General features: G+C 34.5%; 2 protein-coding genes across 2 annotated transcripts in view; both read right to left on the reverse strand.

The window, feature by feature from the left end:
• The window catches only part of LOC125679262 (uncharacterized), a 62,242-nt gene extending 51,914 nt beyond the window's left edge, over positions 1-10,328 (reverse strand). Inside the window, exon 1 of the mRNA XM_048918357.2 lies at positions 10,054-10,328. The gene's annotated coding sequence lies outside the window, so the exon portion shown is untranslated. The remainder of the gene's footprint in view (positions 1-10,053) is intronic.
• Positions 10,329-12,674: 2,346 nt separating this feature from the next.
• LOC125681012 (uncharacterized) overlaps positions 12,675-20,591 on the reverse strand; it is a 34,370-nt gene continuing 26,453 nt past the window's right edge. Inside the window, exons 9-11 of the mRNA XM_056155756.1 lie at positions 20,150-20,153; positions 16,431-16,605; positions 12,675-13,777 (exon numbers count right to left, since the gene is read on the reverse strand). Coding sequence (XP_056011731.1) covers positions 16,451-16,605; positions 20,150-20,153 — 159 coding nt within the window. The 3' untranslated portion in view covers positions 12,675-13,777; positions 16,431-16,450. The remainder of the gene's footprint in view (positions 13,778-16,430; positions 16,606-20,149; positions 20,154-20,591) is intronic.

Consider the following 20,591-nt stretch of genomic DNA (forward strand, 5'->3'; position numbering starts at 1 on the left):
CTGGGTATTGACTTTGTGTGTGGTGTACTGTAGTATTTGTATTTCTCTATACCTTTTGTACATTGGTTTATGAGAATAAATCATCATCAATTCAAATGTTGACCTGTCTTCTTTTCATGTCTAATGAAACCCATATATCATCTATGATAGTTCTATTGAGCCTTTCTAATCGAATTTTCTGCAGTTTGTCGTCTATCTTGTAACGTTTCATAAATGTAAGTTCAACTTGTGGACAATAAACATTAGGGGCAATCTAAATCAAACTTGCAGCAGCGCATACTTAAATGAGGGGGATTGTAAATTGTAAATACGAGATCGAATTTGAGAGAAAAGTAAGCGATGGTGAAAATTACGTGGGTGTCTCTAAAAATCTTCATCTTAGAATCACTGAGTTACCAGAAATACCTGACAGAGAATATCCCTATATAAGCACCCTGATGACATACGTGTTTCTGCATAATTTCTTGTTTACAGTGCTAACAGTAGTATTGTTGAACATAACTAAGCTTAAAATTGTTAGTGTTATTATTCAATAAACTTTACATATGTCATTGAATCTCTAATAAAAGTATTGTACAATGTATATAAAAAATTTTGTGTTTTGTTTTAATTTGTGGTTGGGTACGAAGCCCATTTAGGACCTATCACAAATATATTTCTTATTTGAAATAACGAATTTCAGATTTCGTTATTTCGATTTTAATTCGTTATTTCAAACTTTGAAATTCGTTATAATTGATTAAATTTGTCATAACAAATTTATAAACTTCGTAATAATAGATTTCAAAATTTGAATTAACGAATTGAATTTGAAGTAATGAGTTCTGAAATTCTTTCTACACTGTATCAAATTGCCTAATTCGTTACAACAATTTTTTGAAAAAATGTACTGATACAGTGATAACCGAGGTAAGATCCGGTGCCTGGTCTTGCGTCACCTTCCTCCAACTACATATTTTATTAATTACATGTACTCGTTTTAACAAATTGTATTAACGAATTTAACGAATTAAATTTCAAGTTAATGAATTGAAAAATCTATAATTTCAAATCAGGAGCATAATATATATCACTAATGTTAAAATGTATAGTCTTGATTCAATTGTGTTGTCATATTCTAGAGAATGGTAGGTTATCTACATTAACAAGATTCTGTAGGTTTATGCACTGTGTAAACCTAGGTTTTAAAGTAGTTTCAGTAGTGCATTATCTGTGCGTAAACCTAGGGTGGTGACTAATTTCAACAGTGCGGAAACGGTGCAGAAGCCTAAGGTTTCAACAAGGGTCCGCAACGTAAACCATCTGGAATCGGGGACGGCCTAGATTTACACACTCCGTGAACTCTTTTAAACTTGAAGTTTCCAAACCGAAACCTTGCGTAAATCCTTTGTTTTCTAAAGTTTCCGCATAGTTGCATAGTTTACTCACCATGTAAACCATAGTTTTCATCTAAAGTGAAGAAATATTCAAGTTTATATATAATGAGCCCTGGACTAGGGTTATTTTTCTTTTTACATAAAAATATTTTGGTAATATTCTTTAACCCCCTTTTCCCACACTCACGCACTTCTTTTACTGAGTTTTGTCCTTGATACAGCGAAAAGTGTTGATTTTCTAGATTATCATCTTGAGTAGTAAGACAAAAAATGTGACCAAAATGAGCGAATTGCCAGGTACATTTGTTAGCTTTGACAGTAGCAAAAATTTAGATTAAGAGTATACACTATACGGACAATGCGGATCCATTGTTTAACACCTTACCGCGACGGGAAAAAATAATGCAGTATTTGATTCGGGCACCTCTCCTTCCCTTTTCATTTGTTTGTCAAAAATGTAGATATAGCATCTTCACCTCTGGTTTCGTAAGAGAAGGTAGAAACGGTTTCGTTACCATTTAGCACGGACACAGCTCCTAATCAGAAGATACAGGACACTACAAAAGACAGCTGCTCGGTGACAACAGTCCTCTAGTTCTACAATTCCTAAGTTTGGTAGACTGCCCAGCAAACGTTCATATTGTAAATTTTGTTCTAAAGGAGTAAAACAAAATGAACGAGGAGGGACAAGGCAAATGGACGTGGACCCTGTAATGTATAGCAGTGCTTCGACTGGGTTTCATATTTATTTTTAAACATTGAAGATGATTAAGCATGCGTCAAAAATCTACAACTATATACATGTAGTTGTTTACGTGTCATGTCTGTTCTTTTATTCAATTCTATTTATTTTTTTTCTAATGTTGTATCAGTCGTTAGTATAAATGTCTAGTTTTAAAGCGGACCTCAAAACGCATCTTTTTAGATTAGCTTTAAATTTGTGATTTTTTTTTTTACATACTTAGCACTCTTACAATTACAGCTCTTACAGTTTTTTACAACAACAACCCCACCCCGAAAAAACCCACCTTCAGTTGCTACTTAAACTGTAGATTGTTATTATACTTATGTCCTTTCTATGTATTTAATTATTCCTAAGGGTTGTTTTTAAATTGTTTTATTAGTTATTAGGGTAAATATGTTAAAGATTGTGTAAAACTAGATTGAACACGTTTTCTTTCTTTGAAGTCAAGGTGAAATTTTATGATAAGATTGTTTGAATTAAAACACAATAAATCTAATTAATTGTTTGAAGAATTGAAAGTAAAAAAATTAATGAATTTTAGAATTATGAACCTTTTGGAAAGGAAATAATTTACTAAGTATATACTCATGGTAATGTTTTACTTGCTTGTACTCCCGATTTCATAGTATAAAAAGAATATAACAATTAATGGAAAAGTACGTTGTGAAAAAATGTGTTTAAAATTCCTAACTCTTTGCAAATCAACTGAGAAGCGCATAACACCATCCTTCCGCAATAGGAAAATAAACATGTCGGGGATGTTTGAAGAAATCTTCTCAGGAGCCACGACAAACATAGATGAAAGTTGGTTCACATAATGGCGGGTGTGTTTAGGTGGTTGTCGTAATATATGGGAAAATTTCATTAAGGAATATGTAAAATATTTTTTCAAGCACTAAAAACATCTAAAGTGTTGGATCTGAATATAGATACGATGTCAAATATGCATATAAAGCTCTAAAATGACCAAGGACACAGCTGTCCCTTCTTTAGGAAGATCGAATACTTACAGAAAGAAAAATGAAGTAAAAACAGCAGCACTAAAACTAGTTACAAAGGCTGAAGAAAAAAAAATAACTAAAAATAAAAAAACTTAACAAAAAAGCCCTCATAAAAATGCAAAAGAAACCCCCTGTAATTAAACCCTTAAAGCGTATTAGAAATAAATTATCTGGCGTCACAAGGAGCAATACATTAGAAAAAGAACGTCTGTTCTGAGATAAGATGAAATGTACTTACCGGTAGCCTATTTCAAAAGTTAAAAGTTTATGAGATATTCTCTTCCAGTTTCAAATAGTAAGAATGTTAAGGGAAAATCGGAGTGAATGACAAAAATATAATTATCTTTTTACTACTAATCCTTATTGAACTGAATGTAAATATTTTAAACGGTTTTTATTGTGGGTGTTCACAAAGATAAAGCACATCCATAAATCTGGTGAAACCCCAAACCAAGTGTAATAAAGAAGAAGTGGCCTACAGGCCTTATCGGTCACCTGGATATTAGTTAAAAGTATCACTAGCCTCAAGGGCTAAGCAATCTACGATAAATATCCTGATTTGCTTATCTTAGCTAAATCTTATATTCAATGGCAGTATAAAACAAGATGTGTTTTAAAGCACAAATGCCCCCGAAAGTGGCCATACTGATGAAAGGTGAAGATAACGAACAGTGATCAATCTCATAACTTCTACAAGCAATACAAAATAGAGAGTTGGGCAAACACGGACCCCTGCATATACCAGAGGTGGGATCAGGTGCATTGGAGGAGTAAGCATACCCTGTCGACCAGTCACACCCACCGTGAGCCCTCTATCTTGATGAGGTAAACGAAGCCATCCGTACTCAAAAGTAGTGTGCCAAGAATGGACAAACAATCGGCATGAAACATGTCAGACAGCTTTCGACCCAATGATAGGTTGTATTGGCAAATTAGATCGTTATAACGACCATAGAATTTGCGAAATGCTGATTTTAATCGAGACTGTTGGTACCCCTTCATCATCAACTTGTTTCTCAGTAGCCTGCCTCGATTTAAAAACTGACCATACGCAGAACAAGCTCTTGCGTATCGAATCAGTTGAGAGATGTAAACACCATATGCAGGTGATAAAGGAATATTGATACATAAATATGGGAAGTTGACGATGGAGAAGTTGAAATCATCCCGTTTGTCATAAAGTTCAGTTGTTAGTTTGCCGTTAATATCTCCGTTCAATAAAATATCTAAGTATGAAACAGAAGTAGACGACTCTGTGGTGTCTTTTATTTCGAGTTCACTGGGATATATTGAATCGAAATATGAATGAAAATTATTATTGTTAATATATAATACATCGTCGATATATCCAAATGTTGAATTGAAGGCCACAGCAATAGATTTTTTCTTCTCGCCTAGAAGTTGTTGAATAAACTCTGCCTCATAGGAATATAAAAACAGGTCAGCCATCAAAGTAGCATAATTCGTGCCCATGGGGATTCCAACAAACTGTTGGAAGACCTGATCACCAAAGACCACGAAGATCTTGTTAATGAGGAATTCCAGTATATTTCTTATTTCAACTTCAGAGTACTTGTGCGTGGAATCAAAGTGGCGTTTAACAAAGTAATTTTTTTGGATGACTGATCACTAGATAGGAATATTTGCGTTTTCCATTTTTGTTGAAGAAGCAACTGTCTATGATGTCTTTAATTTATCGTGAGGAATGGTCGTGTAAAGAGTTGAAAAGTCATACATTTTGATGTAGTTGATTTGAGAAAAATTTTGTGATTTCTAGTTTAGTTCTTTAGAATTTTTTAAAATCCACCTTTTATTTAAACCACTTCTAGCATATGTAGTCGCACAGTACGTTTGAAGTTTCTACTTCACAGCTGTTAATATTTTCGTGAGGAGCAAATATATTGGCTTGGTAGAACATTCACTGGATCCAGCAATGTATCTTTGTTTGTAAGAGTTTTTATGAAGTTTAGGAATCCAGTGTAGGTACAGTAACTCTTATTCATCCGACCCAATGACTGGGATATTAAATGTGTCTAAAACTGAAGCAAGGTTTTGAAGAATTTTGTCTTTTGAAAGGGCAGTTGGAGTATAAATGCGATTACCAAAAGTGGAATTAATGCCAAGTTCGTTTAAAATAATGAGCCTTACAAACAAAGACAATGTTGTTACAAGCTTTGTCAGCTGGAACGAAAACATATTTCTCATGTAACCTATCTAATTCTTTTATCACTTCTGGTTCACTAAACACAGAAGGATGTATGGTACGTACTTTTGTTTTAATGTGTCTAATGTGGGATTTTAATATTCCTCTTACACTTTTAATCCATTCTGACAATGTATCAAGTTCTTCTTTTTCATATTTATCCCATCGTCTGGCATAATCTTCGACAGAATTCATAATAGAGACGAAGTTCTGTCGCCAATTGAAAGATCGAGGTTCGCTGCATATAGAACATTTTAGAATAAGTGATTTGAGGTCCACATTTTCAAGTACATGTATATCAACATCACCCGTAATGACATGTCGAGCTGGACTATAGTTGAAAGAAGATGAAGAACAAAGAACACATCGGTGGATTGAGTATAAGATGGTCTATATCTAGGCACTGCAAAGTTTGTTTATAATTAAAAAGTTTGGATACAATATAGTAGAAGTATTTTTGTAGGAAATACTAGGTGTAGACTTGAGATTGAAATAAGTTTGACTGAATTCTTTGATGACGAAGAATGATGAAAGACCTTACATACTATAATATTTGTTATATTTACACTGTATGACTATTTTGGACCCGCCCAAGAGTCAAAACCCCGGGGTTTACACAGTTCACAATTTTGATACATCATTTTCTGCTTTTCCTAAACATACATTTACTTTTTTTTAATACAATATCAGCAAAATTAAAGAAATCTTTCAAATCATAAAGACAATAATCACTATGATAATGTTGACCCCAGCATGGCATATAAACTCCTACTCTGGGGATCATGAAATTTACATTTTTTATAAAGGGCTACCTGCTCCTTCTAGAAATATATATTTAGTTTCAAAATAGCATCAATTTAAATGTACACGTAAACACTATATGCCGAGTTTGGCCCTGCGCTGGAGTCAGAACAGCTCACCCAAGGATCATGAAATTTACAGTTTTTATAAAGGGCTATCTGCTCCTTCTAGAAATATATATTTAGTTTCAAAATAGCATCAATTTAAATGTACACGTAAACACTATATGCCGAGTTTGGCCCTGCGCTGGAGTCAGAACCGCTCACCCAAGGATCATGAAATTTACAGTTTTGGTAGAGAACTTACAAGATTTACAATTCTAATGCAACTGTTTTGTGATATACATTTTCAGCCGCTAATGCACTGATCTTTGAAGCTAAACTAGACGAAAACAATTCCATTGTGACTCAGAACGGTGTAAAAACATAGCGTCAAATATAAACATTATGTAACGTATTTCATATAAACTCAACGAAATAAGCCGTAAACATCAAACAAAATACGTGAAGAGGAGAATTATCCTCTCATTAGTGACATATTATGTAATGGCGACCGTCAATGTTGATTTAACGGTCCCAAACAGCCGTTTTACTGGCGACGCTAACACGTGTTTCTTCATACGCTTGAAGAAGTGAAGAAACTAGTTGAATATACTCAATCTCTACAGGCACTCGACGTTGGATATCTATGATAAAAAAAAATCCCTTCCTATACACAAACTATCCATAAGGTATATCACGCCGCCATTTTGGTTTTCTTTTTTACCAACTGCATCGCTTGCAATTTTCGGCGAAAAGTTCGATATGATATGATAATTGGACCCCTACCATTTACAAGCAACTCTGTCGGGTGTATATTTTTTCTATACCTATTTCTGAATTATATACATGTGCATGTATAGACTTTCCTGTTACCGTAACCTATAAATTGATCATTATGACGCATTGTAAAGCAAGGAAGAGGTTCACGTAATAAATCAGTACGGTGTAAGATGTCATCTATTCCATTAATTATAATTAGATTTGTCTTCTTTGCATGCAAAATCCTTCATTGGACGATTGTCAGGTTTGGTTATTTAGTCATTCATTGCAAAAATATACCCTTCAACTTACCGATTAACATGTCCGTGTTGTTGAGAGACAATCTTTTGTCTTCTTTGAGCAAAGAATGAGTGAACATTACCGTAATTACTGGATCCCGGTTAAAGGAGGTTCTGCTGTGATTATTTTTTGTTTTACTCATCCGAATTGCTCATTTACTACATTTCATAAATCAAGTTTGTATTTGGGAAGAGCGAAGCTACTGTCATATTTTTTTTAATTCTCCATAGAAATTAAATCGAGACCAATCCCATATTTTGATAGGGTTAGATACACTGTGACCACATGATTTTCTGAAAATACGGATATCAAAGAAGTACTAGTACATACGTGTATTTTGAATTCAAAATTAAAGTTTACTTTTGAAAAAAAGCATATAGGAAGTCGATCTTATTCTATGATATACTGATGATTATTCAGAATATGCATTCTTTTACAAGGTAAAATAACTATATGGATGGCCTTTTGCTTTATGTAACCTTGGAGACGGGGGTCATGTGTCGCGGTAGGCGTGGGCACTACCAAAAACCCTCGCCGTTACGGCTCTGAGCACAATGCACCTCATCTAAAGCTGGTGAAAGGTGATAAATAAAGAACATGTTTTAATGACTGGGAATTCCGACAGAAATGAAAGCAGAATGTAAATATAAGAAATAGGCTTCATTTAAAATTCAAGAGGGCATGGACTGCAATGCTCCAAGCGGTATCCATTTCATGAAGCGCTAACACATTCTATGAAGTATGGTGGCATGAAGCATCGCAATTCATGCCTCCATTAATTTTTAAGAATGAATTAAATAAAAACCTTGCCTTTTACACCTCCATTATATGTGTAGTTTATGAGAAAAACAAAAAGTTTATAGCAACATGATTTGGTATGACGTAGTTGCAGAAATATTCATATGAGCAATATCTACGTTGTCTCGGAAATATCCGTCGATTGTTAATCATGAAATATCATCATTGGGATTTCTTAATTAATTTTTAGCAGATATAGCTGCGAGTTTTCCTTACATCATCACGAAGTGCACTTTGTATTTTTCACATGTATTTTTTAACGATCAGTTACGGAATTAAAAATCCCCGATTATGTTATTCCGTTAGGTAAGTCTTGTTTATTGTTTGTCGTCCATCATTTTTCACTCATGTAGCAGCTTTAGGTCATTTAGTTATCAGATAAAACCAAGTCAATCGATAAAATGAAGACAAACGTAACACGTTCGCCACTAGACAATGGACATTTCTTGTCAAAATTACATTACTGAGGAAGGTCTGAATCTACATGTATTACTCCTACCTTCAGGGTGTAATCATTTCTTTATCCGTTAATTAATTCGCTAAATCTATACTAGTATTATTTCAGTAATGAATGATACACGGTGTCTCTTTGAGGATCTTTCACTCTTATAGAGACGTCAATAGTGTGGCCTTATTTGTTCGCCATCTTTTTGCTCTGGGTTTGTTTTGATGAATTTTTATTTGTCATCTTATAGCGTAGCATTATTTAAGTTATTTTGTCTTCTTTGGGGGAAATAAGACTTTGAGTAATTTAGCTTTGCAGGTACTTTCATGTAGAATGTATTATCTGATTTCCCCCAAAATCTTATGTTGAAGATTTCTTTCGTCATTTGGTATTGTAATAAATGACAAATTTTCAGTCTCAATCATTCTTTGTTCAGATTTTTTATGACAGCAAAAACGAGCTACGGTGAGCAGAGTTTGGGTAATAGAAGCTGATAAACATAAATAGTTTTTCGTAATCAGGCGTGAAGGTTTTATATTCTGCCAACGCCTACTATGGAAATTTGGTTGTCAGCTCTTACTAATTTCACTTTCAAACAAAGCAAGAGCTTTTCACATAGAATTTTCACGGTAGATTTGAAAATATGACCATTGCTTGATGCTTGAGTAACTCATTGATATAATGCATTGCATTTCAAATGTTTTGAAAAATAATTCAAGCAATTATTTTAGAAAAACTAAGAAGGGGTGAGATCAATGGAAAATTGTCGGATAAAAATTTAAATTCAAGAAATTGTGTGTCAGGGGTGTGTGGGGTGTGGTTAAATGGGTGGGGGAGGATGGTACATACTACGATACGTTTCTGTCGTCCGACAACGATTACACAATTTTTGATAGAATTAAACACTTAATGTTCATTGATGAAATCAATTTTATTTTTGAAAATACTCTAGGGTATGATCTGCGACGCTTTTCACTAGCATATTCCATAAAGCGCATTAGAGCTTCATGAAAGTATGCTGGCGTGAAGTTTCACTGTTTACAGCCTCATGTATGATATTTATCTTTTATACTTACATTTTACTTTCATTATTGTCGGTATTCCCAGTCGTTTAATTAGTACTATGTTTATCAAGATTCATACGCACATCGTTCACATTCATTATTTGAAATGGTAAAGATAATTGGAAATAATGAATATTTGAAGGTGACATTTAAATATTACACGTACATTTTCAATTGTTAATAAATTGTAGGATTTAGGAAACGTTACACATGTATGTAGTATAATGCTTGTATGTACTTGATAATCAAGTTGTATCACATGCATCATATTTAGTTTTAAGGATAATGGCGGTTCTCGATAAAAACTATATGAATTTAAATTTTCGTCAGATATTGAACTTTTGATCTTGACCCAAGACACTCCAAATGTTTCTTCCATGATGTCTTGTTGCTTTAGGGCAATATTTCAGTGAAATCCACTCTGACATAAAACAAGCCAATGCTACAGCTCTAACATAATAACAAGGGGAAACAAGGATAAAATGATATAAAAATAGGAGATGTTTATAAATCTTCTTACCTCGACCATAGATTTGGAAATAGTGGTAACTTTTCAAAGGAGAAGTTCGTTTCTATTCAAAACATCACTGGGAATTTTCCTGTCTCCAGGAAGTAAAAGTCTAATTGTAAATCAAAAAGAAAAGCACGCTGCATCCATTCTTCGCTAAATAATTTTCTGGAAGTTTTTCTATTAGAAAAACCACTGTCTTGATTGTTAATAAACTTTTTGTGTCAAATCCTTATAAATTATATCTGGAGATTACATATAAGTACAGAGTTCTTTGTCAACTTTAAGTTTTGTTCTATCAGTTCGACAGGTATAGAGAGGACAATGATTCAGAGATCATGTTGATTTAATCTCTTTCTTAAGTACACGGTATCGACCACTTAGCTACCAGGACGTACTGGAATGTTGGTTTTTTTCCTGCATTACAACATGCATCAGATCAATAGCCACGTGCTACATCCCTTACGAAAATTCCTCAAATGAAGACAATTTGTCTTGTAAGAGAAAATTAAGAACAAAGCGATGGTTATAGTATACAGAATGATGCATGTTTGGTGTTACATGATAGAGTCCTAGCAACTTGACAACACATTGAGTGTGTTACAAAGCATGTTACCAGTAAAACTTCCGGAAAACTCAGTAATTACTCAAACACATTACATCATCAGTGCTGCATAAAAGTGGAAAAATGACCCAAGGTCATTTCTCATCATTCAAAAATGACTCCAAGAGATTTTTCAACAGGCAGTCGGAAGAGAAAAGTATTGCAAGTTCAGATCAATACCACATATGACGAATTCGAATTGATTCACGTTGAATTTTGAAATTCATGATAGTAATGGATTTACAAAGTGAGGACAAAATACTTAAAATCTGACAGAAAAATTATGTAATAAATGATTATAAAGGTTTGGACAAGTAGAGTTAAAAGATGACACACTCCTGAATGTGGGAGTGGACCGAAAAAGGAACGTATAGAAAATAGTCATGTAATATATCTTTGGAAAATGTCAAACAATAGAATTAAAGGTTCATATGCTCCCAATACGCCAGTTTTGAGACACGAACTCTTCTGTATAGGAGGTGCATTTAGTGGAACTTTGAATGCCTAAGTGGGACAGAATGGATCTACAGTCAACGAGGAAGTCGATGAAATGTATTAAAAGCGGCTTCTCTTTAAATATGTAAATGCGGGAAATACAAAATACTATAGAAAGAAATGTTTTACCGAAGTGGAAACATACAAACAATGTCATATTTGCAAGAAATATCTTGGATATGGTACTTATGACCAACGGAATAACGTGATAGGATAATAATTCTATGTATTTAATTAATCCCTAAATACTTATCACTTACTTAGTTTGTGTATCAGTTGAATTCGAGTGATCAAATAGCGTATGAGAAACTTACTGAGTACATTCTTTTACGCAGTGATGAATATTTATCCCACCCCTGAGTGTAAACAAATTCTTTCGCGCCTTACTATGTATGAGAGTTCTCCAAAGGGAAATAACTCGGACGTATCTCAAAACCAGCGTATTCATTATGAGATTATGCTTCCAAAAGTCTGTTGGAATTCCCATGAGCACGAATTATGTTCCTTTGTTAGCTGACATGTTTTTATGTTCATAGGAAGCAGAATTTATTAAAAAAACAAACTTCTATGTGAAAAAAAATCTTCCTGTGGCCTTCGATGCGACATTTAGATACATCGACATTTTATCTATTAACAATGTTAATTTTCATTCATATATCGATTCGATATATCTCTGTGAACTCGAGATAAAAGACACCACAAAGTCGTTCACTTCTGCTTCATACTTAGAAATTTTATTGAAAATAGAAATTAACGGCAAACTAACAACTCAAGTTTGTGATAAACGGATTGATTTCAGCTTCTCCATCGTCAACTTTCCATTTTGATCTAGCAATATTCCATTATAACCTGTATATGGTGTTTATATCTCTCAACTGATTCGATACGCAAGAGCTTATTCTGCGTATAATCAGTTTTTAAATCGAATCAGGTTACCGACAGACAAGTTGATGGTGCAGGAGTTTCAATATCCTTGTTTAAAGTCAGCATTTCCCAAATTCTATGGTCGTTATAATAATCAAGTTTGCCAGTACAACCTATCATTGGGTCAAATACTGTCTGACTTGTTTCATACCGATTGTAAGGCCGTTTTTGGTACACTAATTTTAACTACGGATGGTTTCGTTTACCAGATCAGGGGCCTCAGTGGCCGAGTGGTTAGAGCATTGCGCTCAAAATCACACGGCCTCTCACCTCTGTCGGCGCGGGTTCGAATCCCGCTCGCGCCGGTAAGTGAGAAAGTTTCCCAGTTTACTTTCGGAAGGTTGGTGGTCTCTTCCCAGGTACATTGTATCTGGGTTCTCTCTTCCACCAATAAAAACTGGGCGCCACCATATAACTGAAAAATTGTTGAGTGTGGCAGAAAACATCAAAACAAACAAACAAACCAGATCATGATATAGGGCTCACGGCGGGTGTGACCGGTCGACAGGGGATGCTTACTCCTCCTGGACACCTGATCCCGCCTCTGGTAGGTCCAGGGGTCCGTGTTTGCCCAACTCTCTATTTTGTTTTGCTTATAGGAGTTATGAGATTGATCACTGTTCGTTATCTTCACCTTTCATATTGAAACATAATTCTATATTTCATTTTAACAGGTGTTTAGACTGAAAACAAAGTGAGAACTATTAAAAGAGATTGTGACAAGTTGAAGTTTAATTCCAGCACCACCACTAAAACGTCTAAGAGCTAAACCAGATTTGTGTGCAACTGAGGATATTTCATGTACATCAATAGAGACAAAAAGTGTCCATGAGTCTCATGATGAAGATGAGGAAACAGTACACGAGTCCTTTCTGTCTTTTTGATCAGACGACACAGTGGAGAGTGATTTTAGGTAAATAATATTTAAGTTCTATCATAAAATAACTTGGAATAATATATTTAATGAAGAAAAAATACCATGATGATTTAGATGAAGCATATTGCTAAGCTGTCAATCAACTTGAATACACATATTACCCGAAATTGTTTTTAAACTCATAATGTATGGTTTCAATCTTTTTTAAAGAAATGATCGAGAAAAGACGTTTGCTGTGTTCGAGAGTCAGTTGTTGGATTTCATCATGAGTTGCCCAGCTTGTGCACACCCCACGTTTGGAGAAATTCGGCATGTAAAGGGATCATTTATCTCCATTATTAACTATACTTTCATTAACAAAATACATACAGTATCGATCATTTTTCATATATATTCAACCTACAATCCGCAAAAATATATATTTGATTTCCATACACACATAAAACAATATCAAAACAAATCTACAAAAGGTTTTAAATTATCATAGTATGTTCTTTGCAGAAAGGGACGTTATTATAAATCTTATTCCATATGAATAATAAGTATATGGTATATGTAAACTAAAAATAAAATTTCAAATCTCTGTAAAACACATATCTGGATGAATTGATAAGTCAAGTTTTAAAATATAAAATTAAAGATTCAACTATTTTACAAAAACTGTTAAGATCAAAGGGATAGTTTTCATTTATCGACAATCTGCATATCGATATCATTTTTACATAATGATGGACGGATCCCTTAAAGACTGGTAATTTTTTCGGTTTATAGGGAAGTGTGTATGATTTCTCTTGTCAATCTCTATGGTAGTAGTATCCTTTGGAGTCAGGCATGATCTGTAGAATAAAGAAAAATCTGTCAGGGCACGGGGAAGGTTTACATTTCTAGTTTGCTTATCTTAATTCTGTATACATCTTTAGTTTTGCAGTAGACAAACACAATATTTTTTCTAAAGACATAACTTGTGAAATATTTATTAAAAACGCTGTGAATATAACGTACCCATAATGTTACTTTTCATGGCAAAATAAGCGGAAATACTGTAAAATGAAAACTGTCAAAATGGACAAGGAATCGTGAAATATACAAATGTAATCTTAGAATGATTTAAAAACAAACCACAAAGTCGTCCACTTGTGCTTCATACTTTTGATATTTTATTGAAAATAGATATTAACGGCAAACTAACAACTCAACTTTATGATAAACAGGATGATTTCAGCTTCTCCATCGTCAACTTCCCATATTTATGTAGTAATATTCCATTATCATATGCATATGGTGTTTATATTTCTCAACTGAATCGATGCACAAAAGATTGTTCTGCGTATGATCAGTTTTTAAATCGAGACAGGCTACTGACAAACAAGTTGATGATACAGGGGTTTCAACAGTCTCGTTTAATTAAAATTAGCATTTCGAAACTTCTATGGTCGTTATAACGATATAGGTTGCCAATACAACCTATCATTGGGTCAAATGCTGTCTGACATGTTTCACGCCAAATGTTAGGCCGCTTTACACAATGATTTACAAATTACTCTGCTTATCTGATTTGATCAAGATATATATAGTTCTTACGAAGGGCATGATCGGTCGACAGAGGATGCCTACTCTTTCTAAGCTCCTGATCCCACTTCTGGCATATTCAGAAGTCCATGTTTGCCGTACTCGTAATTTTGTATTCTTTGTAGGTTATGGGATTGATCATTGTTCGTTATCTTCACTTTTCTCCATTAATGGGACTCACAACTCCCAGTACTTAATTCTCTTCCCCGTTCATCAATCTTTGAATAATACTGACTATTCTAGCTTGAATAAGAAATTCCAAAGATTCTAGGTACCTATTCAAGGTACAGTTTGGGGCATTGAAGTACCAGATGTATCACATGAGATGCGAATTCAATAATTCGGAGTTCCACATAGTTGTGTTTTAAGTTTTAAATTAAATTTCTAAAATTATTAATGTTCCATTGATGCTCAAGTATTTCCATAAACTGTAAGTGTTACTTTACATTACAGAATGCTAGAGGTCACAGGGGTGCAGGAATCCTGACATTTACAATTTATGTCCTCTTTGTTCCAAAGATGCTTCATGCGGTTCTAGAGAAGAATTGTTAAAATTGGTCAATTTTGAGCAGTTTTTGCCCCGTTTCTAAGGCCCCAGGGGAGTTGGAGTCCTGAAATTTACAATTTCTGTCCCCCTTGTCCCAAATATGTTTCATACCAAATTTGAAAAGAATTGAACTGGTAGATATCAAGAAGTTGAAAATGTTCAATTGCTAACGCACGTCGCCAACCAATTGTAATGGGTCACCTGAGTAAACTCATGTGACCTAAAACATTGTTCCTTCACGAAATATTTCGAACAGTAATCTTCAAATAATTATGAACTGATTAGTTTTATGATGACTACTACAATATTTTTGATCAACTATAAACATTATTGATAAATTTCCTGGGGGCTTTTCCTGCGAAAGTCTTCGTAATATCTAACCTTTGAATGGGTCAAGAAAAACATATGGTATATATTTCAATTTAAAAAAACTTTAATAAAATTGTAATATTGAAAAACCAGAAATAAGTGTCACTATGGTACGAAGTGAAAGGTCAAAGGCTTGTAAAGAATTCTGAGTAATTTTCAATAAAATACATGCTCATCTTTTTATAGCAGTTAGGAGGAGAAAAATATATAAAAATACTTGCACTGAAACAATTCACAGCATAGAGCACGTTTTACTACGAAGAGCTTCGTTTTCACCACTTGAAATATGGAGTCTAGGCTTATGCCAAACCCGATCGCAAATCACTGGTGAAATGTGTTGTTGTCCTGTTCTGATCACTTGTGTCAATAAATGTAATTTTGTGTCATATAATGATAAACTTACGCACTAAGTCTTTCTGCTGTTTGATTTCACTTACATGATACGTTAGATTTTTAGCAATTAATATGTGTATTCTGAGATAAAGTTTGAACCCCTATTTTAAGCTCACTCTACCGCAGGTTGGGGGTTGGGGCGTGATTTGAACAATAATATCCTTATTGGGTGTCAGAATATCAAATAAATGCTGGGTGATTGAAATGCAACCGTTCTATAATCAATAAAATAAAGAAATCTAGGACACTGACAAAATATCTATCTATCTATCTATCTATTTATATGTCTACTGGTATCTAAGCCCTATGAATATATATCTATCGGCATTATACCTTAGAGATACGGGTTAGAATATGTCTGCAGTACCCCCTGCTTGTCGTAAGATGCGACTTAATGGTGCGGTCCTTCGGATGCGACCGCAAAAACGAAGGTCCCGTGTCACAGCAGTTGTAACACATTAAAGACCCCTCCCTGCTCAAAGGTCGTAAGCGACGAGCATAGACCTAAATTTTGCAGCCCTTCAATGGTAATGGTGACGTCTCCATATGAATGAAAAATCATCGAGAAGGACGTTAAACAATATACAATCAATATATATCTGCATTCGTACCTGGACGTTGAATTTTGTCTTCATCTCGATGGTCCCTTGGTTTTACCCTTCCTTGCTGTGCATTTTTTATGCAACACAATTCCAACTACAACTGCTACTGCAATCACGAGGACCGCCGCCACGATACCAGCAATAAGGCCTAAATTACTGGAGCTCTCCGAGGCCGAGGAACCGCCTTGAATTCCTTGTGTAAAATTAAATTTTAAAAATCCAAAATAGATGTATTGTATTGTATTGTTTATTGGCTTTAAGCCTTACGGCTCATCAGCATAATACATATTCAATTACAAAGTATAAACAAAAAAGATGTATACAGTATGAAAAGTGGAGTGAATATTAGAGGATGGACATACATGAATAGAGTTATAAGACAAGTTTACATAAAAAAGAAACCAACAAAAACCAGCATATACATTAGACGATATTTTGGCTAGATCGTAAGAGTAAAGCACCTTTTAAAAATTTACCCAGATTACAGATTTGTTTTCTATTATGAATTGACATCAATTGTACCAGTTTAAACATAGAAGCATGCGACCAATAATATTTTTTATATATGCAGATCTGAGGTTTTTGTACAAAGGACATATTAAAATAAAATGATATTCGTCCTCAACTTCGTTCAAATTACAAAATTCACACAATCGATCTTGTCTTGCTGTGCCATTATATCTACCTTGTTCAGTTCTAAGCTGGTGAGCAGACAATCTAAATTTTGCTAAAAGATTATTAAGATTTTCCGGAATAGATTTTGTCAAGTAAAATTGAATGGTAACATTATCAATAAGGTGTCTATACAGAATACATTTGGGTGAATTATCAAAAAATTCATCTCGTGACTGCATGAAGTTGTCAGTTAAACGCTGTTTGAGACATTCTAGAAATAAAACTTCATTATTAACATAGTGGTAATGTAATCCGTTGTTTAGGAAATTATCACGTGTGCATTATCTTACGTAATTCTTTTGAATATTCATGTCACTGATGTTGATGTAACAAACTGAAACTCATCTGGGATTGATAAAGGATATTGATTCTTCTTATTTTAGGAAAAATATTCTAGCAAGTAAGACATTCGGAAAAAACACTTCAAAACGTTTTAATCGACATTTTAGCCCACGGACAATTCTGAAATGGGGGCTGCCCCAACATCCTTACTTTTATTCTTTTTATCTATATAGTCAACTTACACGATCAGCTTGACTTATCGGGGGCCGCCGACCCTAAGACCTGCTTATTTACGCTCAAACACCGCAGGGATTTGCAATCAATTTTATTACACGAATCATTGGCGAGTTTCACTATGGCATGTCAAACGTTGCAATATTTGATCTTTTCCATTTGTATTGTATAATTTTCCATTTGTATTGTATAATTTTTTATTTCTATTCTATATTTTCCATTTGCATTGTATAATTTTTCATATAATTTCCATTTGCATTGTCATTTTTTTTTTTGTATTCTATATTTTCTATTCATATTGTATAATTTACCATTTGTATTCTATATTTTCCATTTGTATTATATAATTTTTTCGATTGCATTGTATTATTTCCATTTGCATTGCAAAATTTTTCATTTGTATTGTATCCGAGGGATTGTTTATTTTGATTTGTTACGAAGGATTTCATTCGTTTAGGTCCCAATTATATTTAGCCTTCACCAGGCTCCGGGATCATGGAACTGTCCTAAACTTTAAGATTGTCATAAATCAATAAAGTTGCACTTAAATCTTAAGACTGGTCTTAAAGTGGATCACAAAAAAATCACTTAGGCTTAAGATTGGTATCTTAACTTTCTAAGACTATCGCCAAGTTCGTTCAAAATGGCCGCGCTGGTTGCATTTTTGAGGCGAGTAAGAGAAAATTAACGTGATGTCCGTCGTTGAAGATGTCTGTCCCTACCATGAAGCGGACAAATCATTTATTTAAGAAACAACAGATTGTCGGTAGATCGAAAACAGGATCTTGACGTTGAAAATCATATATGAAAAAAAATTTGTTTTTCTTTAAGCAGAGTATTGACATAAAAAGTTTGTTTATAGGAAAAGAAGTCAAATCCATGTAATCGAAAAGTAACACCGCTAGCCCAGAAAAATTGAGAGCGGGCGTTTTCATATATATATAGGCATAAATATGACTTCTTATGTGATCAAAATATCGCAGGATTGATCGCCCGATTGTCCGTTTCACTGCCTGATCGTAGTTCGTAAAGTAGATGTAAATGTGAAAGTAGCACGTACACATACGACCGTTTCACTAAAAAGTTACGACTACAAAAATACATATATTTACCTGACTGAGTTTGTTGACAATGTGGAAGAAGAAAACAATCATTACTTGCAGTCTGCATTTGCACACGAATAATGTGCAGTCCGAGCCCGAATTTGAAATTAATTAGAGTTATCCTTCTTTGCTACACGTACACACACAGTCCACAAAATAAATAAAGGCATTATATTTAATAAAATTATCGCTTCAATCACTTTTACATTTCCACTTTCATTCATTACTACCTTTAGAAAGAGGGGAGGCGACGGGGTCAATACATCAAAATTTGTATGCACATGTATGTAATAACGAAAATAAGTTTCTTTTTAATAAAAGGGGGGCGGGTTGGTACATGTATGTGCCTGCGTCAGCATCAGTGATCACAAACTAGGCGTTTTAGACACTGACTATGTTGTTTAAGTCATTTATTTTTTTTTTTTATATCTTTTTGTTACCTCTACGCAAAAGAATTCCTTGTTGCTATAGCAATTTAAGATTCTAGACTTAGACTTAGTTAAGACAATCTTAGTTAAGATTTGCTTAAGTTCGTTTTGTGATCCATTTAAGTCAGCAATCTTAGCTAAGTTCAAATCTTAATTTAAAGTCAAAATTTTGACTTAACTTTAAGACAGTTTCATGATCCCGGAGCCTGGACTCACTGTAGGGGTCTTAAGACAGTCCCCAGGTATCCAGCAGTTTACTGCATCCTTTCGTTCAGAATTATCTAGATCAACCAGGGACTAGTTTGAATGTGTTGATCACAATAGATGCATAAAAGCAATTAATTGGGGTGTGGGGTGTGGGGGGTCACGCCATTGCCTGCGAAACATGTCTCCTAAACTTGACCTCTTCAACATCTCGCGCATTACCAAATTCGATAAACGATACCTCAAGATTAATCCGACTTAACTTACTATGAGTTAAGTCCTGTTATTGAAATGAACAGAACAAGTATTTGTTCTGGCAAAGAAACATAACTATTGCAATCAATTGAACTGCGCGGTTTTGACACTATCCCCCCCCCCCCAAATACCTATTATGACACTTTCCCTCTTTCTAATCCCTGGGTATATATAGTGCGCAAGCGCTAATTGCCGGTCCTTTTCGAGTTGCATGTCAACGAAAATCCAAATTGAACAGATCTGGAATTTCAATTCAACACCATCACCCCGTCCTCGACTGATTCACCATATATTTGGGTATAGTAAAAACATATCTAAACTGCGGTACGTATTTACGTTCAATTATTTTTGATTAATTTGACAGCTTAAAGTTTTTCTTCATGGGTTTACAAGGCGACTCGCTTCATCTCTACCGCCATATTGTACACGCCGTGTATGGCATCATGGTCGGTTCTTTTGATATTATTGAATTAACTCTTAAGGGTTGCTATTCTATTCCCATACATCTACTGTAATATTTAAGCATTAATTTTGTTTATTTTTAAACTTATCTGTAAGATCGTAATGTTTATATTTAGGCCTACTTAGCTAACCCGACAACACGTGCTGATTCATATTATTATCTGATAATATTGTTCAACTTCGTAGAAAATGTTGCGACGTACCAAGCGCCCATCTAAATCGCCTTATGCTAGACCGGCACAACATCCAGCTCTTCGGTCATTGCCCACACAGAATCTGACCCCTGCAATTCCAACCCGGATTCAGCCCCGTCCGACATCAAGTCAACCCTAAGAGAACCAGATGGGCATATAGGACACAGCTATCATTTAATCACAAAGGTAGCCTCCCAGCCTAATCGCGGAAACCACCGCACCCACACAGCCACCGGTGACACCCTTCATAACAGGTGAAAATCCCCTTTCTTAATCCACAGCATGTTTTTAATTTTCATAATTTTATTTCACATTATTGATGTTTTGCTAGCA

This window comes from Ostrea edulis, chromosome 2 (genome assembly GCF_947568905.1).
Source record: "Ostrea edulis chromosome 2, xbOstEdul1.1, whole genome shotgun sequence".
Classification (NCBI taxonomy): domain Eukaryota; kingdom Metazoa; phylum Mollusca; class Bivalvia; order Ostreida; family Ostreidae; genus Ostrea; species Ostrea edulis.